This window comes from Xiphophorus couchianus, chromosome 16 (assembly GCF_001444195.1).
Source record: "Xiphophorus couchianus chromosome 16, X_couchianus-1.0, whole genome shotgun sequence".
NCBI classification, from domain to species: Eukaryota; Metazoa; Chordata; class Actinopteri; order Cyprinodontiformes; family Poeciliidae; genus Xiphophorus; species Xiphophorus couchianus.
Window position 1 is genome coordinate 19,312,256 of NC_040243.1, and position 26,972 is coordinate 19,339,227.

The 26,972-nt window shown below is 39.5% G+C and overlaps 2 protein-coding genes across 2 annotated transcripts in view; both read left to right on the forward strand.

Moving 5' to 3' along the window:
• Positions 1-12,962, forward strand: part of mei1 (meiotic double-stranded break formation protein 1) — a 62,464-nt gene extending 49,502 nt beyond the window's left edge. The window contains exons 27-33 of the mRNA XM_028042966.1: positions 154-238; positions 2,078-2,262; positions 6,089-6,170; positions 6,340-6,446; positions 7,957-8,088; positions 11,393-11,505; positions 12,536-12,962. Coding sequence (XP_027898767.1) covers positions 154-238; positions 2,078-2,262; positions 6,089-6,170; positions 6,340-6,446; positions 7,957-8,088; positions 11,393-11,505; positions 12,536-12,590 — 759 coding nt within the window. The 3' untranslated portion in view covers positions 12,591-12,962. The remainder of the gene's footprint in view (positions 1-153; positions 239-2,077; positions 2,263-6,088; positions 6,171-6,339; positions 6,447-7,956; positions 8,089-11,392; positions 11,506-12,535) is intronic.
• A 2,457-nt stretch (positions 12,963-15,419) lies between these two features.
• Positions 15,420-26,840, forward strand: ccdc134 (coiled-coil domain containing 134). Its single transcript, XM_028043079.1, has 7 exons — positions 15,420-15,659; positions 21,544-21,675; positions 21,756-21,877; positions 23,181-23,265; positions 23,430-23,611; positions 24,173-24,244; positions 25,476-26,840. The coding sequence occupies exons 2-7, from the start codon at positions 21,573-21,575 to the stop codon at positions 25,599-25,601; spliced, it is 690 nt and encodes a 229-aa protein (XP_027898880.1). The 5' UTR covers positions 15,420-15,659; positions 21,544-21,572; the 3' UTR covers positions 25,602-26,840.
• Positions 26,841-26,972: the final 132 nt, after the last annotated feature.

Below are 26,972 nucleotides of genomic sequence, written 5' to 3' on the forward strand. Positions count from 1 at the left end.
GTATCACACTGCAAATCTGCTCTACTTTATTCTGTTCACAATGGAGGTGTAATACATTCTTGAATATGACGATTTTAACCTTAACTCTCTGATTGCCTCACACTTACATTTTGTTCCCTTTTTCCTCCCTCTCATATTTATCTCTTTTGTAAGGTTCACAAGAGTGTAATTTGGAGTCTGGACACGGCTGTGCACCGACTGTTTTGCCAAAAACGAAACACAGACAATCTCTTGCTGGGTAACGACAATGTTTTTAATGTTTTAAGACTAGTGCTTGCAGAAAAAAGGGTTTATCTAAGTGTGATTTTCTGGAGAATTTATTCATTTTTGATCGACTCGTGTTTTTGTTTTTGTTTTGCCTCTGTTCATGTCTGCAACCTGCCACTCACCAGCTGCGTTTCAATTGATTTTGAAATTACACAAATTGTAATTACAAAAATAAATTCACTAGATCGAGACGAGCCAAATTCAGGTTTTTCGATTAACAAGAAAAAGGAAACTGCGCTATGATGATGTAGTTTTTCCATCGGCATCAAAATTGGTGCAATGGAAACTTTTTTTTTTCTCATCACACCAGTTTGCATACAGCAGCAACATGCTGATTTCTTCAGACCTTTTCACACGAACAGCTTATTCATGTGTAATTTCAATTTAATCTCTTTTTAAATGAAAATGTTGTGTTTTTTCAACCTTAGCAGAATGTCGAGAATGTTTTGTGCACATTTGTAATGGAGACACAGCTAATGACACACACTTTAATGTTTTCCCATACAGTCTGGTTACCACAAGTTCTCCCAGAGTATGAAACATTTTTACATACTGCGTGAATCACAGGATGCTAATCTGGCTCTCTAACCTCCAGTTTACATAAAGTTCTGCAAACTTCCTGTCAAAGCTTCATCTTTAGCGGAGTCTCCTAACCCCATGCTTGCGTTTCACACTCACTCATATTAAATGTCCCACAAACCTCTGTAGCGCTCGTAGACGGATCATCCCTGCTGCTCCTGTGTCTCTGTCTGTCAGCTGAATAAATAGCCTGTCAGGGTCACTGTGATTTATTGGCTCCCTCCTTCTGCGCACCGATCTCTCTTCCCTTCCCTCTCCGCTCGCTCAGCCTCCTCTTCGTCTCACACTCTCAGTTTTTAGCTCCCCAATGTTTGCCGTTCCAGCACTGCTTTTTTGAATCTCTGTCTTAGTTTCCTCTTTTGTGCGCACTAATTAGGGCTCCTTCCTCAGGGCGATTACAGTAGATCTGGGTGTTCATGGCGTCAGTGTGTTTCAGATGTTTGGCCCCTTTTAGTTTGGATTCTTCTCTTTTAGTAGCAGTTTTTGGGCTTTTTATGCTCTTTATCCTCCTGAAGATTAGGTTATTGCTCCTTAGACCCTCTCTCTTTCTCTCTCTGCACTCAGACATCTTCAACTCGTTGCCTGAGCTCTCCTACACATATCCGTTCAAAAATTGCTTTGATTTGCCTTTACTTGTTTCCACTCTCCCTCAGTTCCTGCTGCTGTTACGTTTTTCCAACCCTCCAGTCAGTCATGTACCACTCTGTGCTTTTACAACTTATGTTTGCTGTTTTCTCTTCATGTCTGTCTTGTCTTTGTTCATCAGTTTATTCATCAGATCTTCTGGAACAAACAGTGAATGAAAGGGTAAAAATAACATTTCTGGCAATACTGTCAGTTTTTTTTATTTATTTAACATCATTAGATGAAATTTATTCATGCAACAATAAATCGAAATTTCTATCATTAGTCGTTTTTCACAATAAATGATAAACAATACGATTATCGAGGAGGTTCATGGCCTCCAAATATGTTTACCCACTTCTAAAACAGAGACTATATAAGAATACTGCACTAATGCAGTAATTCATGCAAAAGGAGCCCCAGCCAAGTCTTGAATGCATACACTGAACAGTACATGGAGGTACTTTCCATCCGCTGTAAGCCATATCCATTAATCTATAAACAATGCATGAGTTTCACTTTCTAAATTAAACTGCTGAAATAATTTATTGAAATGCACCATTTTTCTTTTCTTTTTATCTTACCACTTTCTCATTTTCCTCTGTAGTCAGCTACCTTCGGATGCTGCAGGCTTTGCTTGATGCTGACCTGGCGTCACCAGTGGTGTGTCTGAGCACCGGCCCTGCACTAGTCGGGCCCCGGCCTCTGGAGCCTGAAGATGGAGCGCTGTACCCACTTGGCTCGATGGGGGCCCAGTGCCTCCTAATCACTCTCAGAGGTCTTCTTATGCAGGTGCTGCACAACATATGGAATCACATTCATACTTTCTATATTCATGTTAGCAATATCACAATCGCAAAGGAGTGCTTGAACGCTATTATTAAGCTGTAATTCAAATTCTATATGCAAGTTGTTTATGCCAACACTAAATATGACCTTCTGTCTCCTAGTACAGAGCTGTACAATATGTCTTGGATATATCATCATTGCAATGCAATGTCAGCGTGGGCTGCATGAATATCAAACTGTAAAAGTTAGTCATTGAAATTGAAAGTGTCACACTTTGCATACCAACGTTCTAGTATGTTGTAAGTTTATTTATTTTGCACCTTTCATAGATTAGGAACCTGAAGTGCTTCACAGAAAACATGATTAAATTAAAACATTAATAAAAAGACAAAGGGCAAATTAAATGATGGAAATAATGAGCTTGTTAATAGCTTAGGACCCGTTGAATTTGATCCAAGTGATAAGTGTGTTACTGTAGTTTAGGCAAGACGAAAAATAAGCATCAATAGCCGTCTCCATTGTTTAGAAATGTGTCTAAAATCAGAAACGGTGATGAACAAGTCATTTTAAGAAACATTGATTGGTTGAAAAAAGATTATTTTTCAAGGTTTTTTTTTCAAAGTTCAGTTTAAAGGAGTTATTTTGTAACAAGTTTGTAATTAGTTTGTGCCATTCAAGCAATTTAGTTTGAAAAGTTTAAATTTTTTGAAGTAGCAGTACAGCTTAAATCAAAGAGACAGGAGATGATATGAAATGTTAAATAGATGTGTATATATTCGCCCAGTTGAACAGATCATAAAATGAAAACAAAAGAAAAATGGAACCAACACATAGCCTTGGAGAACCCCACACATTATGTTATTATAGTTATTACAGTCTGGCATGTTGTGGTTCACTGTATATACTAAAGTTTATGTTCAAAAAGATAATATCTAAACCACTATAAAGCAATTCCACAGGTGACCACCAAACGATCAACTAACTAACTAACAGTCCTGTAGTCAAGCTGGTGTTATTAATAATGTCAAAGGTCACCTTAGGTTGCTCCAGAAAAGACATCAGCTGGTTGGCCACAGCTTTTCCCTACATTTTTTAAGTAAAAGGTCATTTAAAAATAAGATTGTTTTCATTTGTTGAGACGAGTCCAAGCTGCGTTTCTTCAGCATGTTTAGAAGTGAAGGGAACAGAGCCGGTTTTGGAGGGGCAGATTAATAACATCCACAATGGTGGAGCCAGTTAGACCAAACACTTTCAGGAACAAAGAGTTTGAGAGGATATCGACTGGCCTTGAATAGGTCTTCATGTGTTTTAGGATGATGCTGATGTTGTGAAAATGCGTTAAAGTCTGAACAGTAAAGAACATGGAGCTAGAGCTGTAATAGAATAGATCAGATTAAACTATGTTTATTCAGGGTTTCCCCCCTAGTTTTATAAGCCTGGCGGGCCACCAGGCCTGACTTGTGCCCCCACCAGGCTAAGAATTGTTTATTTGTTGTATGTTTTCTTTTTAAACACCAGTTCCTGTAACCACTGCTGATCTTTACTGGTCTACATGCTAAGAAGTTCAGCAGATGAAGTCACAAGTCATGGATAAAGAATCAACAAATTTTGGACACTTTAATTAGGTGAAACAACTGGGGGGTTTTTTTGTTTGCCCTTTTTAAGACTTTACATTTGGAGTTTAGGTATTGCTAAGAATATCTTCCAATAAGACATAATTACATGGTCATATATTCAAATTTTCTGTTTACTTTAAAAAAAATTAACTCAAAAACATGGTGAGCCGCAGGATGACAGCCCTAGCGCTCCTACCACCAGGCTTAGCAAGTTTTCTGTGGGAAACCCTGCTTCTGTTTTTAAAAGGATCAGCAGAAGTTGAAAATATTTCTATCTATTTCTGAATTGGTGATGAGATTTGTTCACAAAAACTACTCAGCTATTTTGAAGCGAAGACTGTCTCTCTAAGAATGCAAAGATGATAGAAGCTACAAATGCACATCACAGTCTTTAGATTTTTAAGCACTACAAATACTTTCGCAAGGCCTGTATGTGTCTTGTAATACTGTGTCTGTGCTGCACCGCACCAACCTTTGGCTCCTTATCTCCCCTTTGTGTAAATAAATAAATAAAAGCGGTAGCACGATGGTTCAGTGCTCTGTGGTCTGCTGCTCTGCAGCTGATATGAGTAACAGTTCCCAAACCACTCCTCTGCTATTTTGCTCTCTTTACTCTTGGTTCTTTGGTTCAGCTGCAGAAGGAAAGCGCCACAGCTCCTCTCTTCTCCCTCTGTTCATGTTTGCTGAAGGATTTGCTCCAGTCCCTTTCCCTTCACTGACTCTCGTCTCCTTCTGCCCAACCCGTTGACTCCTGTCTCTCTCCCTCTCTGACTGTAGCTTAGGATATAGCTCCATCTTCCTGGCCTACTTTTGTAATTTTGGACACCATGCAGCGCTCCCTGTCAGCTTCTGTACTGTGGGAGAAGCATGCATTATTAAAACCTTGCTCAATCACTGTCACCCATGTCATCTTGTTGTCTCTTCTCTGTCTGAATGCATCTCTGTCCATCTGCGAACATGCGTCTGCATTTATTATTTTTTCCCCCTCTGCATCTGTTGCTTTATTTTCTCCCAAGTGAGCTCACATTACTGGTATTGCTTCAACAAAATGATTTTATTTTTTTCAAAATTTGCAAGAGCTACCCTGCTTTACCTGCTTGAAGGATAGAATAAAATCCTCTCTACTGTTTTGTCCTGTAAACATTTGTGTTTTCCAGGATACGACTGTTTAAATACCCAAGACCGTCTGAGCTATTTGTTAAAAATCTGCCGATTGAGTTTTTACAGCAACGCGGTCTCTGAGGAGAGCTGGCGAAACAGAGATTGAACAACTCCCACCTTTCTGCATCCGCCAGACAGCTTATCACAGCAATCTAATGACAAACGTAACTGCTGAAGACACATCAGGCCGTCACAGCTTGCAATTTGTCATTGTCGCCTCACTTTCTTACTGTTGTCAAGATGACATATGAGTGTAGTGACGGAGCGTTCCCGACTCCCTTATGCGTTTCCTTTTGTGTAGAAGAATCCTTTCATCAGTCCAGACCGGTCCTGTGATTAAGAAGTGGTGCTGAGCTCGGCCGTTCCTCACCTCTGTAGTTTCCTTAAAGAACTGTGGTAATAAAAAATATTTTTGTTGGGTTCATAAAAGATTTTCCAGTCAGTTTGTTTCCACATTGCTAGAAGAAATAGCTGGTACTTTTTTTTAAATAGTGTATCACAATACAGGCACAAACGTCAGTATATTTCATTTGGATTTTAATTGATTAATCAAAAAAAGAAGAATGTCTTAAATTAATGGGTATTCATGTGTTGGTACAGTCAAAGTCCAGATGTCTGTTGTAAGACATTGAAATTAATGTTCATAAAAGCATTTGACTGAGGTTTAGATGTTTTGCAAAGCAGAATAAGGAGGAAAGACATGTCTTTAAGACTTAGCACAAAAGATTTGTAACGAAAATTGGTTCTTTAAAGTATGAACACAGAAAGGCTGAAAAAATTCACAGATTATGTCAGATATTTTGATAATTTGCATCATTTTCTTTCCACTTCACAGTTACTGTACCTCGACATCAGTCCATCAATCCCATAAAATCCCCAAAAAACACGTCGAACGATGTAACAACTGGAAGTCTCTTGTTCTCAACCGTTTTTTGTAAACATGAGCTGTTGATATTTCACATATGTTTTCTCAGTAGATAAGTCATAATTTCAGCTCTCTAGTTCTGTATTGTTGGATTCTCAAACGGTCGTGCGGATGTTTTCCTTCTCAGAAACACGAGTTGCTGCTGAGAACGTCGGTCAATTGTCTGAGCTCCCTCCTGGGCTTCCTTAAAAGAAAGAATCCTGATTTAGGTACAAAACAGCTGAAATAGTTATATAAAATTTCTGTTGTTAACACTGCAGCACAACCATGTTTTACAATCTTTGATGCTTTAGAACATTTTAGGCTTTTAGTTTTCTGTGTTTGGACTGTGAATTTTCATTTTCCTCTTTTTTTGGGTTTGTCTCCTGTTTTAATTAGCCAAGCAGGCAGTGTGTCAGCCTTGGTCTCAGTTCCTCCTCTACTGCAATTTCAGCTCAGGAGAGAAATGCCTTCTGCACCCCGCTCTTCTCAGACTCATCACACTTGTAAGATATTTCCCACAAACGCTTCTCTGGTCATGAAAATTTAATGTGCATCGTAATGTAAACGTGTTTACATAACCAGAGTAAAGGATGAATTTCGTGTTATGTAGGTTAATGCAAGAGAACTACAGAAAAAGTCTTGAATGTTTCATTCAGATATTGCTGGGAAAGAATAGTTGGAACTACTAGATATCTCTAGTCCTGAAACAAACCAATGCATCTGAGATTTCTGTCATGATTTAATTGATTTGGTAAAATAAAGTGTCATCGTAATTGTTCGCTTTGCAGTCTCACCAGGATGCTGCAAAGTTTTTTTGTGATTGTAGCAGCCTAAAATTACTGATTTTGTGGCACATTTTTCAAAAAGCTGTGGCCAGTGTTGCATATTTTTATAAACTTTTTTTTTTTTTTTACCCCTCCAGGGGGTCTTTTGTGGGCTCTAGTGTCCCTTGTATGACAGTAGGCTGACAGGAAACGGGGAAGGAGAGGGGGGAAGACATGCGGCAAATATCGTCGGGTCCGGGAGTCGAACCCGCGACGGCCGCGTCGAGGACCCAAGGCCTCCAAATATGGGTCGCGCTAACCACTACACCACCACTGCACACCCAATAAACTTTATTTTTGCAATAACATGTTTTCAGTATATTTAAAGTCCAAATAACATTTTCAAGTACTTTCTTGAAATAGCACGCGTATCCTTTCCGCGGTCTTAAGAGAAGGGGTAATTTTTTACCCCAGAAATTTTTTAGTCTGTATACTATTCCGCTTTTACAAGGTTTCTTTGTGTGTGGTTTCGGGAACTGACAGTCTGACAGGACAGTCCCCAACTTTTCCACTGTCTGACCGTGACATTTGGCGTGTTCCTTCTGAGCGTTACCCTTGCAACGCAGGAGGAATAATACAAATAAAAACATGACCTGAGGAGTGACCAAAGTGCAAAAGAAGAATTCCATATTTGTCATTCAAGTTAACATGAATAATATAAGCTAATCCTACAGAATAGACTCAAAACGGCTTTTGCAAATAAAAGAAAAAGGCTAATTTTACGGCTTGGTGTAACACATGCTTTTGGACCCAACAGGCTCAGTAGCTAAGATAACTCACCGTTTTTATGGTTACCATCTTGAATAGATAGTATGCAACACTGCAAAAGTGCCAGTTACCAGGATTGTTTAGGTCCTTTAGTCCTTATGGTGTTAATTAGTGTCACATTCAGTCTGCTGCATAGAACCATGACCAGTTTCAAAGGACTTTGTTCTGTGGTAAAAAAAAAAAACAAGAGCCTAATTTAATGCATTTTGTGTTGTAATATATGCAAGACAAGATGGCCACTATTTTTAAATCCCACCCTAATGTACATTTAATGAAATATTAACTAACATATGATTGCCTGAATGTTTCAGAGACGACTCAGTTCTTCACAATCCGAAACCTCATTCTCTTGCTGTGCCTGCGGAGGGTTGTGCATTTCTATTTTTCTGGAGGGTTTTCTGATTGTGTGCCTTGTTTGCAGTTGTTGCAGTATGGCAGCACAGCGGTCCTGTGGGAGCCGGACCTTCTCCGTGTGATTGATACCGTGGAGAGGAGTGGGATAAAGGAGCTCAACCACGAGGCGGCACGGGCGCTAAGGTTGCTTCTTGCACAGGTGAGCCGTGTGCACAAATATTGTGAGGATTCTGACATAATCCAAACAGGTGGAACCGTTATAGACCGCCATTTTCTCACCGTGGAACGTTCCCCTCAAAGCAGCAGCGCGTCGTCGGCCAGCAGAAATATACAGTTTATTGCCTCTGGGTGTTTCACGTCATTTATGAGTGCAGATTTATGGAAAGATCAAAACTAGTCTGAGGGCAGTGATTACGGGTTAATGTTCGTGCAATCTAATTGCAAAACCGAATTATCACAATGGGGCGGTAATTACCTGAGCAGCACGTCGCAGGTAATCAGCTTTTCAGAATAACTCTGTCGATAACGATGCAAACATGTCAAAAAACCAAATGATGTTGAAAAGGGTCTTCTGAAGTATGATTACATTTATGAAAAATAATGATGCGGTTATGTCCACAGCAGGCGTCCGATTTGCCATAGAGATGTGTGCCATTAAACTGGAAACTGAACAAATTTGCAAAGGAATAAATTACATTTCCTTTTTCTTCCTGTATAAAATCAGCTAGAGCCTTTGTTTGGCTCTTTGTGCACATTTTGTTGCAAACAAAAGAAGATGCACAAGAAGTACATTATTTTGGTCACCAGCCAATTTTCTCACTGCATCTTTAGTTAACATAAAAGCCTCACACTTTATGATTTCAATCTGGATAAATATAAATCAATTAGGGATGCACCTGTCCACTTTTTCATCTTCTGATACTGATATAGATTTATGAGCTTTTGTACTGATCCGATTCAGAAAAATAGAGCTGAAATGACTTAAAACGTTTCTTCTTTTATTTCTTTAAAATACAGACATAAATGTACTGGTTAGTTGTACAAAACTGCACCGGTGCAACACATGCACCACTAGCTTCATACGCTTGGTCAAACATGTAAAAACAATACAACTTTGATTTGTTCAGTCTGTTCAGATAGGAGTATAACAGCCAATGTAAAATAATAAAGAAACTCAGACAACAGGTTGACTAACTTGGTCAAACATGTAAAAAATAAACTGCAACAAACCTTCTTTTAAATGGTTCAGAAAGAGCAATTAGGTTATCTAAATATAATGTAAAATAAACAATAAACCCTGGCGTCGCTGAGAGCACAAAAGATAGAATTAGACTGAATTTTGTTCAATATCGGCACCGATAGAGATATTAGTATCTTATCGGTGCAACTCTAATGTTTGGTAGACACAAACAATTTAATTGTATCATTTTTCTATATTGTTAGAGTTTCTCTGCTCTGTTGTCATCCCGGTTCTGACACGAACGTCCACCGCAGTTGGTGTCGTTTTGCCACGTCACTCAGATTATCCTCGCTAAAAATGTGCCGCCGAAACACACGCGTCCTCGTTGTCATCCTTGTCAGCTTTACAGCAAGGCCTGCTGGGATTGCTTGAGCACGTTACAAAACGCAGACGGCGTCAGGTCGAATAGATTGAATCTGAATCAGAAATGACCAGAACTGCATTTAGTATTCAGTAAAGAGCTCAAAGTACAAGAGTGACAGAATGATGGCATGATGGCACATTCACTGGAGCAGCTCCCAGTCCCCCAGTGAGTCATGAAATGTGTCAGTCTGTCTGTGCCTTCGCGTGCTGTTCCTTTAAATACATGTTTATATTTCCAAAAGCTTTGATTGATCAGATTCTGCCCTCACAGCTCGTTTGATGTTTTCCGCTGCTATCTCCATTAGTTAAAACTGACACACATTAAGCTTCACAGTACATTGTGTTCACCAGTGATGGACGTGGAACCAAATGATTGCTTTGAGCCGTGGCATATCATTCACCTGTGTGTCTGCGTGCTTTGAGGACATTTACCAGTTTAACTCTGGGTTGTTTACCAGTCTTCACTGGAAAACTACGGAGCCTCATAGTCAGTGTGTGTTTCCATAAGGCTAATGGGCCACTTTGACTGGTCAAATGTCTCGTCTTTGGCAGCACATTTGGCTTTATCAAAGTGATAGCGCTTGAAAGATTTTCACTCAAATCTCTATTTGTTTCATTTGTTGGATACATTTGGTGATTTTTCACCTTCTTGCCTTTACTTCTACTCTGATTTCCTTTGCTTCCTCCATCTGTTTCGCACTCAAAATGATATGATGTAGCTTTAATCTTCCTTTCTTTTTCTTCCTTGCTTTAGAACATCTGACCAGATTAAAACCCAGAACATGTGATTTAAAAAATCGTTTCCCCTCTAATCACCGTCTTTTAGAGTCGGACAAAAAGAGCTGTTATATAAGCAGTGTTTTAGTGTTTTTTATTTCTGCTAACCTACGATGATATAATCAGTTTTTGTTTTATGAAAGGTTTAATATTTAATGAGTGCAGACAGTTTAGGAAGGCAGCCTGTTATTCCAAGTGATGTTTAAAAGCCTCAGTTCTGTTTTCAGCAACTAGTACAAAACACACAAACCAGTTTGTTACATCAGCTTCATGTTGGGAGGTGGAGAACCTGAGTGAAGTTGCCCTGCACCTTCTTCAAATCAGACTAAATTGGTGTCAAACGTTTGTGCTGCAAAATGTTTTGTTTGTGACGCTATCATTTTAAAGATATTAAGAAATGTTTCTACAGGTCATGAAAGGTCAACCAGCCCCCCCCCTACGTTCTTCAAATCAAATAATTTGGTGCCAATCAACTCGACTACATTTGTGCTGCTTTGGCTTTGAAAATATTCATAAAACTTTAAAGGTAATTTTGATTTTGTAAAAGTGTGGGGGCTGGTCGACTTTTTGACCTTTAAACTTTCATTAATATCTTAAAAGCCAAAGCAGCACAAACAAAAACCTTTGCTGCACAAACCGCCACAAACATAGCCGAGTTGATTGACACCAATTTCATCTGATTTGAAGAAGGGGCTGGTTGATCTTTCATGACCTCTGGAAACATTTCTTAATATCTTTAAAATGATAGCGGCACAAACAAAACATTTTGCTGCACAAACGTTTGACACCAATTTTGTGCCACACAACGTTTCCACATCATCTCAGGTTACAGCAACAAACCGACACCAAGTAGAGGGTAATGGTGAAAGAAAAGAATATGTGGTTTCCCAATAAATTTTTAAGTAAAAATATGAAAGAATCAATTTTCAAGTGAACTTTGACTGGGCCATTCTAGCACATTGCCATGCTTTGATCATTGTAGCTGTGGCCGTGTCCTCTAAGCTCAGTTCAACTTTCCTGTCCTCAATGAATCTCCGAGTTAAAGAGGATCTCTGTCTTCAAAGGTCTGTTAATGTCACTGGTCTAACCTGGCTTTAAACTTGAGATCATGTCGTTCTTTTAGATCCAGAGCAGCGTTCCACTTCCTACGGAGGACCACAAGCTGAGAGTGAGAAAAATGGTGGAGTCGCTCGGACCACAGACATCTGCTGAGAACTGCAGCGTGTCCAACGTTTTGTATCCGTAGCCTGAAGTGAATCGAACTCGTTCACATGAAACACAGTCAGACAATCTAGTAGGTGGTAAACGCTTCCTTACACACAACCTGCAAAACTCCTAAACGAGACCCTGATTATTTCTGTAATATATGAGTTACATTTAATTTCATTTTGGGATCAAGAAAGTATTTTTGAATTGAATTAAAAGCATAAATACCAGTTATATGCTCAAATTAGACATGTGTTTATGTCTAAAAACTTCCATTTAGTTGATTTTTCTAGAGGTTTCTTTAATGTTTGTTGAATTTTTTCAACATAATCAGCTATGTTATCCAATTCGTCAGCACTTTTTCTAACACATACCATCACAGATATGATGTTTATTTCTTTTTTTTTGACTATTATTCTGAGACAGCTACAGCACAAAAAATTAGAATGTCATGAAAAGCTTCAATATTTTCAGAAAGTAAAACTCATATAGATTCGATACGTCTGGTAATGAGCCATTCGTTCGATTCCGGTGTGGTGGAAAAGAAATTCATCTAAAATCTGAAGGTCAGCCGCTTTTGAGGAGTGTTCTTTTTTTACTTTTTCACAATTTTCTGATACATTGAATTTTGGCTTTTGAGTATCTGTAGGCTATAATTATCAAAATTTACAAATAAAAAAAATGAAGGCTGGAAATATTTGACTTTGTATGATAAGTCTGTAATATGAGTTTCACTTTCTGAAATGAGGGACATTTCCCTCATTGGGATATATTGAACTTTTTCATAATTTCTTTTTAGCTGTATCTCTACAGACTTTCCAATATCGATTTTAATCTCATGATTCGTTTTGCTGCTGTACTAAGGAAATCTGACCCACGATAAAAGAATCCAAAGGATTCACAATAAGTTAAATTCTATGATCTGTGACAGAATATCTACTTAAATAAGTAATTGTGAGTTAATTTTGGAGAAAGTTGTTTCTTGTTTAAAGTGTTTGCTGCTAAATTATTCACATCCAAACCGTCACCCTCTTCATTGACCCTTAACTCATCCTGTCAGAAACGTCGGAGATGTCTCCCTCTGCATGTCCGAGTTCTCTCTGAAAACAGCCTGATTTTCTGTTATCTTTTTTATTTCTAAATCTCTTTCTTTCTTCTTTCTGGCTGCGTTCCTCACCATACCTCATTTATCTAACCTCATTTATCTAACAGCCGCTCAGCAGATTGCGATGAAGGTTTTTGTTGAAGGGAGAGAGAAAAAAAAAACGGTCTGACATTGTCTGTGCAGAGAGGAAGGCCTTCGCTGCCAAAAAGGAGCAGATGTTAGTGTCGCTCCTGAGAGAGCAAGAAATGTCATTTTAGAACAAAATATGTCCTTGGTGATGTTTTTCTGCAACATTTGTTGTATTTGCTGCTGGTGGATTGTTGTTTGGGCGTTCTTAGAAGACAAATAAACCACCGCTGCTGTTGTTCATGACTGACTGCTAATACCGTCTTTATGTTTTTTAAAACGGGACATCTTCAGTGCCTCACGGAGGCATTTATAAACTTTCTTACTGTTGTGCACTAAAAATTATTGTCATGTGAATGCAAAAGTTTATAACAATAAACCACAGCTCCTATCATTTTTTTTATTCAGTAATGATAAACAATACAATAGTAACCACATCCTTAATTACAACTTTCTCCTTATTTTATTGGGATTTTATGTGAAACGGAGGGAAACTGATTCACTGTTTTCTTTTTTCCCTAAGAAGCGTGGTGGTGTTCATTCGGATTTAGCCCCCTGGTGGCAACATTTGGTGGTTGCCTTCTTGATGGGATTACATCTGCATGTTTTTGGGACATGTCTCTACCAACTTCACACTTCTAATGACAAAAAATGTCTGCCTTTGCTTCTTTGTAAACAAAGTGAAGTTCCGTCTTTGATTGAGATTTATTTGTGAAAATAGACTTTCCAAATGCCTCTTCTCAATTGGATTTAGGTCTGAACTTTGAGCTGAAAGGTGAAACTCTTTCCCAGTCCGAAGGCCTTTCCGACTTCTAATCGTCTCTGTCCATCTCCTCATCGACTCTTACCAGTTTCCCCATTCCTGCTGAGGAGCAGCATTCCCACATCATGACCCTACTACCACCATTTTTCACCTTTGGGAGGGTGCGCTCAGGGTAGCAATTTTCTAGCTTTGCTCACTTCACCCACGTTTTAGCTTATTTACTAAAGCAGGCGAAATCATCTCAGAAACCGCCTGAAGCCTGGCTCAGTGGAAAAGGTTGTTTTTTTTATCTTTAAGCAAGAATAAATAAAGTGTTGCCCTAGAGACATAAACACAGTTAAAAATTAAAACAAGCACATTCATGTAACAACCCTCTCTGCTTTCCCTTTGATCCAGCTGTTGCATAATAAAGACTAAGGCTATGATTAGGATCATATTCAAAATATATGTGCTGGCCTCACAACATATTTTTTTATTTACTCAAATTAAAGATTCACACATCAACATCTCATCCTAAGTCCTTACTATTATTCTGCCTGTTATAGGTTTATTGTCCACTTGATGGCAGTGCAGCAAACCAGCTCTACTGTGCCACTGAAGCTTCAGCTCATGAGTGGACCAACAGGATGAAAAAACTTCAGTTGTCACTTCATTTATCAGCCAAAAGGCGTGCTCAGTGTTTACAAAAGTAAACATGGATACTAATGATGAAGCATATCTTGAGATTTTAAAGTTGTCCAATCGTGGCTAGCGCGATAAAAATTTAAGCCTCATTATCTTTGCTACGATTGTTGTTTTTCTTCCCTCTTCCACATGCCAGTAACGGAGAATAGAGACGTTTGACGAGTATCAATGGCGTACAGGTCGGATCAATGCAACCTGGCCATATTTGAAAAGATTCGATGCATATAAGATTTAGGACCACATGTTTAAGTGCCCTCGTCGCATTTGTTAAAGTGCGATCTGTTTTGTTCAGATTGTCATAAAAAGATCAGATATAAGATTGGGGCATAAAGGCACAAAAAAAAAAAAAATCTGATTTGGATCACTTTAGGATTTAGTGTGAACATAGATTATTCGTGACCTGCTGAGGTTTGTTTACTAATGATCTCTAACAAGATGTATTCACAAAACAGCTGAATGTAATCAGTTCATCCGAGCAGGGGTTTTTGTTTTTTTTGTTTTAGAAATATTAAAGATAAGATAAGATTTATTTGTCATTGTCATCAACAGATTACAACGAGATTGAGATTTGCTCGACTCGAGTTAAGATGCAGGTTATGTGTATATACGTAATATACAAAGATAAAGAAATGAATAGTACAAAATGAGAAATAAATAGACATCAGAAGATGGTTGCAGTGCCTGGAGGTGTCGCAACAGAATTTACATTTTTAACAAAGTGGTGTCAAGAGCAGAAGTTCTTATGCCTTTGAATTTAGTGCCATGATTGCCATCGGGTAAAAACTGTTTTTTAAAGGAAACCGAATACAAAAACACACCGCACTTTTCAGATTTTTAGATGTGAAAAAAACACAAATAAATAAAATACTTTATCATTTAAAATCCCTGAAGGATTTAGCGAACTGCAATATGATAAAGCAGGAAAAAGTTCGCCCACTTCAGCATGGTGGCAATAATTTCTACGTGGCAAATAACAGCCAGAACTCCCCCCTGTTGTGCTACAATTTTCCCAAACCGGTTTTATATTTACTTAAACTATCTCTGGATCTTTTGTTGATCCTGTCTTTAAATATTTGCCTCTTATTTTTGGTATATTTTATTATTATTATTTTTAACCTGACTAATTGAGACGTCAACATGGAATAAGGAAATTATGAGCCTCTATCGGTGCGTCTGTGTAAACCCGCCGTGTGGAAACCGCCTCCTCCTCCTCCTCCTCCGCGTTCAGCGCCCGCCCGGCCGCTGTCATTCGTCCAAGTCAAGCCAGCCGGTGCGATCGTGGCGCTGGTGGAGTGGAGCGTCGAGAGCCGCATGTAAATGAACCGCCTCCGCTTCTGTCACCTGAGGATCGAGTCGGGCGAACCGCATGTCCCGTCTTCCGCGGACGGACTCCTTTGACGCTTTGTGCGGGGGATCCGAAGAGATTAAACTGCGCTGCCGTGGAGCAAAGCGCTGCCCGCTAATCGCCGCCTTTCCTCGGCGCTCGCTGTGCCTCGCTACAACACGGTGAGTGGACCTCGGGCTGCGTGGCTGCAACGTCCGGAGCTTGATCCCTTCTTCGTCTGCTTAGATAATGTTGCTTCGGAAAGCCGCTTAAATCCTTCATAAAGTCTTGTTTGCATGTTTGTCGCTATAATCGCAGGGGGTTTTTTTCTCGTTGTTGTATTTTTGTTAAGATCGAAACTAATGAATATTTGCCCCTATAGTTGGGTCAGAAAAGGGGACCGTGTAATCAATTAAGCAATCTTAATTAATGGTCCGCGTGACACCGTTTATTCAGACATCGTCATTACGCATGTCCATGGATTTGCATGATTGATGACAAGAGATGAGGCGTCTTGGATGTGATAGAGAGAGAGAGAAAGATGAAGTGTCAGTCCTTGAACCTCATGCCTCCCACAGCAGGCGCGCAGCCTGAGGGGGAGCAGCAGCATCTCCTCCTGCTGCACATCCAGCTGTCTGTCTGATGAGCATCTTGCTTCGCCATTCACCTCACGGGTCAGCGTGCCTCATGAGATAGATGCTGGAGCGTTCCCCCCAAAGTGCATCAGAGCGTAGCCGTGTGTTGGATATTGTTGCATGCGTTTCCACAGCGCAGAGCAGAAGCACGTTTTTACAGGCTGGTTATGCCTAATTGGCAGAACTCTTGAGTCTCCCACACACAAAACCCAAACTTGAGTCTCTCAGCCCCGGGAGGCTGTTGTTTGGCAGAGAAGGAAATCTACAGCCAGGGAAGGAGATTCACGTGGGCTTACATGACTTTGGCGAGCTCTCCGCCGTCTTTGGCCCTCCACATTGCCGGGACACCTTGCCAACTTCAGAGCAAATCTGAAACAAGCCCACCTGGATGTTTGAACATCAGGAAAAACCATTGAATCCTGGACTCCGTACAGGAATGTGTGTTAGACAACCTGGATTGGACCCAGCGAACATCAGCCATCCCGTATAGTTTGTGTGCCGGGCTTCTGTTTTAAACCCTAAAGAATGAAAGGCGAATCACGCCGCAGGACACATTTATGGAACTAGAAGTGTAGAAACCAATCATCATTTTCAAGAGGCACAGTGTGTGGTGTGTCACAACCTCTGTAATATTGGTCTGGGTAGATCCAATAACCCCCACCAATAGATTTCCTGATGACTTGGATGGTGTAAAACTATCATCCTGTGTAATTAGAGTTTCCTGCTAACAGCTAATGGCTGCGTTTATACTCTGTGTCTGTGCGGCCCGCGCCACATTAGAAATGATTGATCTGGTGTTAATGTCCTGCTTACACTACTTATTAATGTCTCAGCACTTTGTTCTGGCTCTGATAGGCTGGGAGCCATTGGATGCACATTACCATGCAGGATTCCTGCACAAACTCAAAAGTATGTGAAGAAGAATGAAACTTATTTTTATTTTTATAAAGTCTGGTTTTAGTATAAAATGGAAAATTACAAAAACAGTTTGTTTGTCCAAACACTTCTCAAAGTGTAGTAGAGTAATTTTTGAAATATTTTAAGTATAAATAGAGTTTATAAACATATGATCCTTTACTTCCTGCTGTGATACATTTATGTATTTTTTCTAGGTTGGTCATCTTAAAATAATTACATAATAAAACCTTCATTATTAGAAAATTAATTGGGAAATCTTTAATCAACCAGGTTCTCCATAGAGTTTAGTGATATAATGAAACCAAATGTACTTGATTAGTTTATTATCTTGCAATAATGAACGAACCAAACTGTTATCACTACATTTGCATCAAGTGGTTCAATATATTACTCTAAATCAAGATGAAATATTGAAATTAATTATGACAAAACAAGCTTGAGTCCTTGTTGTCTTAAGAAAATGACACAATGAAGCTGAAATCACACCAAGATAAGATTTAGAAATAAGGAAAGAGAGATTGTATTTGTGGGAAATCAACTCATCCAATTAATATCACAGCAAAGTTATCTTTAACACTTGTTTCTCATTAAAAAGAAAAAACAGTAAACATGAGATAAATATTGCATTACTGTAAATATGACATTTGTGACAACTTATCCCATCTCAAGATTATGACCTAATCAAAATATTGTCATTACATAACTTCATCTTATTATCTTGAAATAATGAGACTGGGAATATAGGATCACCATAAAAATGAAATCATTATGGTAACAAAAACAAATCTTAAATTTTTGTATCAAGATAATACAACAGTACAACTATATTTGGAACCAAGAGTTGCACATCTTGTTAAATTGAGATGATATAATAAAAAGGTAATGAGCATAAAGCTTAAGACGTTGCTTTGAGAAAATTACCTAATTGAACTGCTAACACAACAAACTAGGTTTTGTGATCTTAAGATTTGGAAATTTGTCAAACTTAAGAAATCCTGATCTCAATGTAATGGGATAAAAAAAACGTATCTCGAAAATGTCATAAAAATAAAATGCTTATTCTTAATTATAGTTTAAAATTATTGATTGAGAACCAAACAATCCGCAAATTCTTACAAAGTTGCGTCTCTTATGAGAGGCTGTGGGTTAGGAGGTGAAATATGTTTCAAGGTTTCCCCAGAACATTTGCTAAGCCTGGTGGTTAGGGTGCTGAGACAGTCATTCATCCAGCAGCCCACCGTTTTGAGTTAAACATTTTTTAAAGTTGACAGGAAATTTAAAAATATCAATTGATAATTATGTGCTATTGAAATATTGGAAGATTAATATCTGAACACCTACTATAAAGTCTTTAAAAAATTTAAATAAGCAGTGCTTAGCCTGGTGAGGGCACAAGTAAAGCCTGGTGGCCCGCCAGGCTTATAAAACCCTGATGATTTGTACACAATGTGGGGGGCTTTTTGATGCTGACGGCACACTCATACTAAACCCCAATCGCTATAAAATAATACAACATATGACATTAAATGTTTTTATTTTTAATGGTCTGAAATTTGAGTAAAATGTTTGGACGTTAATAATTGACAATGTGTAGGAATCATGCAGGATTTCCTGATTGTGCCAGTAACCATCCTGGTTTTGGTCAGAGGGCGCCATCCTCTGCCGTCGAGGCGAAATATTGAAGCTTCCTCTCAGCACTTAGGGTCATTTAGAGGAGCTTTTCTCAAAAAGCTTGGAGGCTGTCCAAATAATGGTCCCTAAATGAGCAATTGTCTTCACTCAGCTTTCTTCAGGAACGCTTGTTTCTGCTGACTGCGAAATAAAACCTTCTCCTGCTCTTTCATCTTCGGATGAGACACTCCAATGACCGCAGAGACTTCCGCGGTACGCAGAAACGGCTGCTAAAAAATGAAATTCTCACACTCGCATCTCTAGAAATAATATCTCGAGACCTTCTTCAGAGTTGGAGCGTTTGAGCAGCTGACAAGCAGCTGTCAGGATGTGTCAGGAGCCCCCTGTTTAACAGAAGGCAGCTTTAGGGGAGGAAATGATTACTGTTTGTCTGTGTTATCAGCTCTCCGAAGACGGAAAGTGACTTTTTCTCATAGGACTCAAGTGAGACTCTCAAGGGGAATTGCTAAGTCTGAATTAACATTCACACCCCGAGACATTTGCTTACTTCCTAGTGCTTCAGATTCGAGAACAGGCACCCGAGCTTGTAGAGATTAACTCAGTTAGAGCAGAAATCCAGTCCCACTTGCTCATTATCTTCTTCCACTGATCCATGTTGCACTTGCTTTGCTCTCTGTGTCTTGGAGGAGGATGAAATATTCACCAGGAGAGCTGTTGTTTTCCCAGAGGAGCCCCCATCTTTACCTCGCATGCCCTGTCCCGCTTCCCGTCCGCTCAACCTTTCCGAGCCCTCTCTCCGTCCTCCTCACGGTCTCGGCGATGGAGCCCTTGCTAAATTATGCATGCGTTATGTGAATTATATCCTGTAGTTTTTCATCAAGCATTGTTCAGTCCTCCTTCAGTTTTCTGCTAATGGTATCTAAAAATGGGCTTCGGGAGGTTTCCATTTATTGGTTTCTATTTTTAGCGCTCCTTCTCGTTTTTATCTGTCGCTTTCAAATGTTTTTAAAAGCTCCAGAGGAGGAAAGGAAAATAGGAGTCGCAGACCAATGAAAGTGTTATATAGACCCCGTGTTTTCAGTGGGGCTTGAGCCGAGCAGGAGTCCGTTGCAGAGATTGTAAAAGTTCCTCTGGGGATTAAGCGAGCGCCAGACATCAAATGTGTCTTAAAAGGAACATAAGGGACCCCGTTTACGAACGCCGGCTACCCTCTGCTCCTCCATATTGACCATATATCCCCTGTGTGTCTTTCTATTACATGTTGTACAAGTATCAGAGGAGCCAGGGAGATGGGCCAAGTGCTTTGGGAAAAGGAATGAGATATCATATCGTCGTCTTTCATTTCAGTGACGTTTCCAGCATGTAAACCAATGTTTACATGAGAGATGATGAAATGAACGAACGGTGGGTTGTGGTAACCTGTGATTGTTTTACCTACCGAGACAACAGACTTGATGTCAGTTTTTGTGTAGCTTCAAGGTGCATTGCGCAGGAGAGTCGAGGCTGCATTGTTTTAGTTTTCTGGCTTTTTCTAGTTTAAAGAGAACAAAAAAGCTTAAAAACATTTCCTTTCTAGTGCTTTTGTGTATAGTGAAAATTATTTGGTCCTCAGCGACCTAAATCTAATCGCATGTATATGAAAAAATCCACAACAGATTTCTAAACAAAACCGAGGAACGTTGTGTGGAAAAATGAATTATATCCTGTTTGTTTTCACTAGATTTAGAAGGGAAAGTTTTTCTTTTGCACTTTTTCTTTGGTCATAGCAGATTTGTTGCCACCTCTGTAGAAGCACTTGCTGTTCTGGAACAGGTGGAAATACTAAAGCACATCAGCAAGTAGTTTAAGGAAACAATTTTCAATCTGGCAAAAGTCACAAGACCATTTCCAACCAACCCGAAGTTCTTCATGCTACAACGACAATAGTCATTCACCAGTGGAAAACATTTTAGGCCTTCCCTGGAGTGTATTTTCCAGCAAAGCAGCACCCTTTTCAGACTATGCAGAGCACAGAGAAACTGCAAAAGACCCAGGAGATGCGAAGGCCTTGATCATTTTTCAGTTTTCAGTCTGAAAAAAAAGGCTGAAAACTGGTCCAAGTTTCCAAATGTTTGGCCAATGCTTAGATGAAAAACCAATCTTATCCACCAACCTCCTTAAAGGTCTGAAAATCGACCACTGTCCCTTTTAGCTCTTTTGTGAGACAGACCCGCCCACCAGGCCTGGCTTTTTACCAGGACAAAAGCCTTTTTCTCTCAAAAGAATATGACAGGACAATTTCTTTTTGCATCTGAATTAGTTATAAGCAGAGGAGAGATGAAACTAAAGTAGAGATGTTCAATGTTTCATGAAAAGTGAGGTTTCCAGGCACAGTGGTGGAGGGGTGATGATTAATTAACTCGATGTCAAAGTTGTCTGGAGATAAACGCGAGAAAATCAATCCAAAAGTCAACACTTTAATTTCCACAATTAACAAAGCAGTGTCGTACAGAAGGCAATTCCATAGTTTTTCACAAATTGCTTTTCTATTTTAGCTTGTTCTGTGTTTAGTAAATAATGACTGTTGTAGTACGCCTTAATGTGTAAGAAAAGTGTGAGACTAAAGCTAGAATGAGTCTTTTTCCCGGCTGCCTCTGCTTCCACGGAGAATTTTAAAGTTGCTACGTTAGACGAAGGAGCGAGAAAAGTCATTTCAGTTAAAGTGGAAAAACATCCGAGGACGCGGCTCATGCAGATTCCTGTCCTGTGGTTTAAACTGGATTCGCTGGTCATGTGACGTAAGGTGAGGCCTGTGTGCTAAACTTACTGCAATAACCCTTAAAGTGAGAGATGCAGCCTCAGTGTGTGGCTGTGTTGTTCAACAGCTCCTTCTCCTCCCTAGGAGTGCTTCTCTGCTGCCCCCTGGTGACCATGTGGAGCGTGAGCGCTGTGATCCTGGCCCTGGCCGCCGTCGCCCTCGGCTCGGCAGACCCCGACACGCAGAGATCGCGACACGACTCCAACTTGGAGATCTGTATCCTTCTGATCGGTGTGCAGGGGAGGTGGGGGGAGAATCCGTACTGCTTCTGATTCTCCCTGACCTCCTCCTGTCAGACAAGCGGCTGTTTGAGACGAAGAGGAAAGATCAGCTGAACGCCCTGAAGAACCTCGTGGAGCTGAATGACATCAACCAGCAGTACAAGATCATAGACATCATGCTCAAGGGGCTTTTCAAGGTGGGACGTCTTGCGTTTTCCGGCGTAAGAATGCACATTTTCTAAGAGTTCAGATGTCTTCTTTTTTTTTTTTTTTTTTGGATGATACAAACGCTTTCCGCACAATGTTTTCCTTTGAATGGTAATTCAGAGTCCTTGCAGCACGATTTCACTCCGGGAGCTTTGATTTACAAGTCTACGTCGCCTTCCTCCTCCTTTTCCTCCTCCTCCCAGCAGACAGATGTCTGTGCATCCGCGCAAGGACACCAGGTTCAGGCAACCTTCGGTGGCAGGAAAAACATCGTCAGCACTTTCACACCACTCCATGTTAGCGTGATGGAGCGCTTCGCTGATGCCAGTCAGTGGATAGAAAGTATCACGTAGAAATACAGAGAGGGAGGAGAATTGGCATTAGATCAAAGCGGCACTGTGTGTGCAGAGCTTCTGTGACGTGGAAATTGTGGGAGACTCCATTTTTATATTGTTTTACGTTAAAACTCTTTAGCTCCTTTTGTACAATCACCTATTTTAGCAACTATAATCTGTAGGTCTTTTTAGATATTTTTTTATACCATCTTCAACCTAAATTGTTGCCCATTCTTCTTTAGAAAACAACTCAATCTCAGTCAGATTGAATAGAGAGCATCTCTGTTCAAGGATTTTCAATCCTTCCCAATTGACTTTAGGTCTGGACTTTTACTGAGCCATTCTGTCAACTTAAAAACTGCAGCTCTGACTAGGTTTAGGATTGTTCTCTAGCTGGATGATGAACCCTTTTTCTCACCGACTCTGATCAATCAATCAATCAAATTTTATCTGTATAGCACATTTCAGCAGCAAGGCATTTCAAAGTACTTTATATCATTACAAACACAGAAACACAATGAAACAATCAACAATCAAAACACAGCATTAAGTCAAGATCAGCTTCCCAAACACTGCTCCACAGCGGCATGATGCTGCCACCACTTTACTTTAACCTCGTATTTGAGGTGTTCTTGGTGACCGTAATCGTTATTGCCTTTATTTTAAATAAATCAACTGCTTATCGCAGCATTTGCCTTCATTGCTGCATGTTTTGCTTGGAGTGCATGATTAACAGTTATCCGTTAAGTGCGCCGCACTTTTCAGATTTTAGTTACCGGAATGTCTTACAAACTATTCCCTTTTCCTTCCTCTCAACAGTTATACTCTACCTTGTGTTGAACTGTCACATAAAATCCCAATGCAGTACATTGACGGTTGTGTAATGTTGATCAAATGTGGAAAAACTGGAGAGTGTCTGAGCTGACTTTGATCTGGAGCTCTTGTCGTTAATCTGCAGGTGTTGGAGGACTCGAGACAAATCCTAGTGGCAGCTAACATGCAGCCTGATGCCCCCTTCCCTCTGGATGATAAGATCAAAGAAGGTCTGACTCACTTTTTCTTTTTTCTTCTCGCCAAAGAAAAAACAAACTCTACTTCTCCCTCCTGCCTACGTTTTTGTGCTGCAGCTTAACATCCCACGTTGCGTCAACGCGTTTTCTTTCATCAGCGCCGGTGCGTGTAGCAACCTCGGTTTTTCCTCTTACAGCTTACTCCCATGTGGTGGAGAACACGGCGTTTTTCGGCGACGTGGCGCTGCGCTTCCCACGCATCGTCCACCACTACTACGACCGCAACGCCGACTGGGGAGGGCTGCTGCGCTGGGGGCTGAATTTCTGCAACCAGACTGGAGTTTTCACAGGAGGAGCCCACCAGCATGTCCTCACACTCGTAAGACCACAAACACTCACGCACACACACCCCGTTCTGTCACGCACTGTACCTGTCAGTAGCACTCTTGTCCGACTTTAACGTTCTGGAAACTTGTCCTTGTTTTAGTTTGTGACTTGTTTTTGCTTTGTTTTCATTTTGAATTCATTTGTTTTTAATTTTTTTAAAATCTAGTTAACTTTTTAGATGTTTCCAGGGGACATTTTGAAGTGAAGCGCACCTTTTTGTTGCTAAAAGAAATACCGGGATTAACTTTGATTTGTTTCCATGATGCGCATAAGACTGGCCTTTGAAGCAGAGACGAGCGCCGCTGATGAAACGGTGCCCCTCTGTTTTTATGTTAATTAACTCAACTCTTTCAGGATTACCCAGCAATTTTAATAATCTACCGAGAGGATTACAGAGTAGATTAATTTGGTCAAAGCGGCAGTTTGCTCCCTGAAAGTGTGAGTTCAACCCCGCAGTGGCGCAACAGTAATCCCACGTTTAGTCTCTTCAAAGAAGAAGTGTTTCATCTCCTGATTCTCCTGCATCATCACGTCTTTTCTGTTCATCTCTCAGATGTCACAGGAGCTGGGAATCACGGAGAAATCCCCAGATTTTATAAATCCATACCGCACAGAGAGAGACGACGTGAGTATGATGCAGATATTTTGCCCTACATTTATCATTTTTGGTTTGCTCCCAATTCTGACAAACTAACATCTATTTTCAATATAAATACGTCTTTCCTTTTTATTACAACAATATTTGTTTGTAGGGATGTGCTTATTTATTTAAAAAAAAATTATTTTTTTTTTAAATCAGTTGCAAAACTGTATTTTTGGCCTCCCAGATCATCTTATTCAGCTGATAAATCTTGGTTGACCCTAAAACATCTGCCAGTTTTTGCAACTTTTCAATGATGTTGAGATTGAAAGCAGGACTGAATGAACTGCTTCAGCTCTTGTTTCCTTTGAATCACTTACTAAAACATTTTATGTGAAGTTTAAGGAGGAAAAAAGAGCCAAATTATCAACGAGTCAAATCAAAACAGAGTAATTACGCTAGCGTTAAGCTAGCGCTGCACCAGAGAGATTTTCATGAAAACATTGTCTGTAGGAGTAAAGAAATATACACAAAAGAATTATTTAATTTTCAAACCTGACTGTTAGTTTCCTTTTTTTCTAATTGAAACAATGGCCTTTGTCCTGTGTGCATATTTTTGCATTGAATTCTTGTGAAAATTAATGTTTTGAAGTCATTACAATTGTAACTTCATTACATTTTTTCCTCATTCCCTGATGTTAAAATCCCTTTACAGTTTGATATTTTATTGTTTTTCACAATGTGAAGATATTCTTTGTTTGCTGTAAAACTGCCAATTTGCATAAATGTGATATGGAAACAACATTAAGTGTTTTATCTACAAAAGAAATAATTTAATTGCCAAAACTGGCTGGTTAAAATAAAATAAAATACAAAAAAAACATGTAATATTTGTTGTGTATTTTCGAGAACTGGTGCTATAATAATGGCATTCATATTAATGTATTGATACGTAATATTTTTATGGCAAGTAGAGCAGTTTATTTCAGTGCTTTAAGTCTGTAGTTATTTTTAAACGAAGACTTAAATTTCTCTAAATTACATTAACATTTTTTTAATTCATGGAATTTTATGTTTTAGACCGCAAGTGCGTTATTGCATTGATTTTTTTAAAATGAAAAATAAAAGAATCTAAAAGAATATTTTTTTCATGTCGGATGAAATCAATCTGACTCAATCCTCCTGTGACGATCGGTTTTAGCACAACATTTCTTAAGAATAAAACAAAAAAGCTGCAGCTTTCATACCAACACGGACCCCCTCTCGTCCGCTCCAGGTTCTTCACACGGCCGAAGCTTTCCAGAAGATCCTGAGGGAGGAGGAGAAGAGGAGGAGGAAGGAGGAGAAGAGGAAAGAAATCCGGAAAGGCCCCCGCATCTCCCGCTCTCGCTCCGAGCTATAGCGCCACCCCTCGGTGGTGGCGAGGAGCAAGAGAACAGGAGCGGGAGGATCTGGAGGAGCAAACACAGGAGTCCAAACGGAGTAGCCCGACATGCAGAACTGCGACGACGGTGAAGGAAACAAAAGCTGCTGTCAATTGTACCATACAGAAGGGAAGGCGCTCCGACGGAAAGAACAGAGGAGCCGTCGCTGTGACACGATAACGCGTTTATTCAGAGGTTAGTCAGGTTCTGATCGAGGCTCGACATCAGCGCCGATGTCTTATTGGAGAATCTAACTTTGTCCTCCAGGAGGATTCTGGGAAAACAACGGGAAGTCAAACTTCCAGAGGCGGACGGATTTATTGGCACGCCTGGTAAAGATGTGGAAAAGCATCTTTTATCCGACACTAGAAAAACCTGGTTCATGCTCAAACCTGCTTCGAGTGTTTGTCGCTGAAATCCCAAACTCAGCTTCCAGTTAAAGTCCGAGCATGTTTACATTTGTGATATTAGAACCTAAAAAGCCCTTTTCTTGTTCACTCCCAAACAATTGAAAATAGTTCATTGAAATTGATCAGTTAAAAAAAAATCAAAGTATAAGAAATTCTTTTTGCGTACTTGTTTTAAAGAGATCGCTACAAGCACCAATATTTGTCCTCTGTTGATTTTGTTAGAGTTATAAACTGAATAATAAAATTTAGCAACATTTTCTTAGTGCTAGATCATACTGTTGCGTTGAAAAATATAAATTTAAAGCAATATACACATCTTTACCTGGTGAGCCAACAGATTTTCCAGTTTTCTGCACTGTATTGGGTTATATGGCTACTGAACTTTGGCATATTATTCATTTAAAAAGTTTACTTCAGAACTTTACAAACCCCTAAATGTATTGTCTGGTCCAGATCTAATATGTGTAAAACCCCATATGCTTTAAATATGTGTCGTTATTTAAACAATTATAAATTTGACCTCATTTAACCTTGGCCTGTTTTGTCATTTTGAGAGGTACCTATTTTTTCTTTCCTTTTTTTTCGTAAAAATGAAAAATCTCCCTGTAATTGCTGCTTAAAGTTGTGGGGATGGCTCTTATTTTGTTTGCCTGAAAAAAACCCATTTATGATGTTTTTATTATTTTGAAGGGGATCGCCTCCATTTGCATTCTTTTTTTTTTTTTTTTTACCTTGTATTTGTTTGTGCTTAAAAGATTATCAACATTTCTTTCTTCCTGTTTCATCAGAATATAAATTGTGGGCCTTCACCTTGTCTCTGTTAAACATGTTTCTTGTTATCTTACCGGAGAGTTTTCCATAATTTAATGCTTTATATCTATGAAACTGAAGATCGGTGTAATTTTTAAAGTAGTTGAGCGACTGTTATAAAAAAGTTAT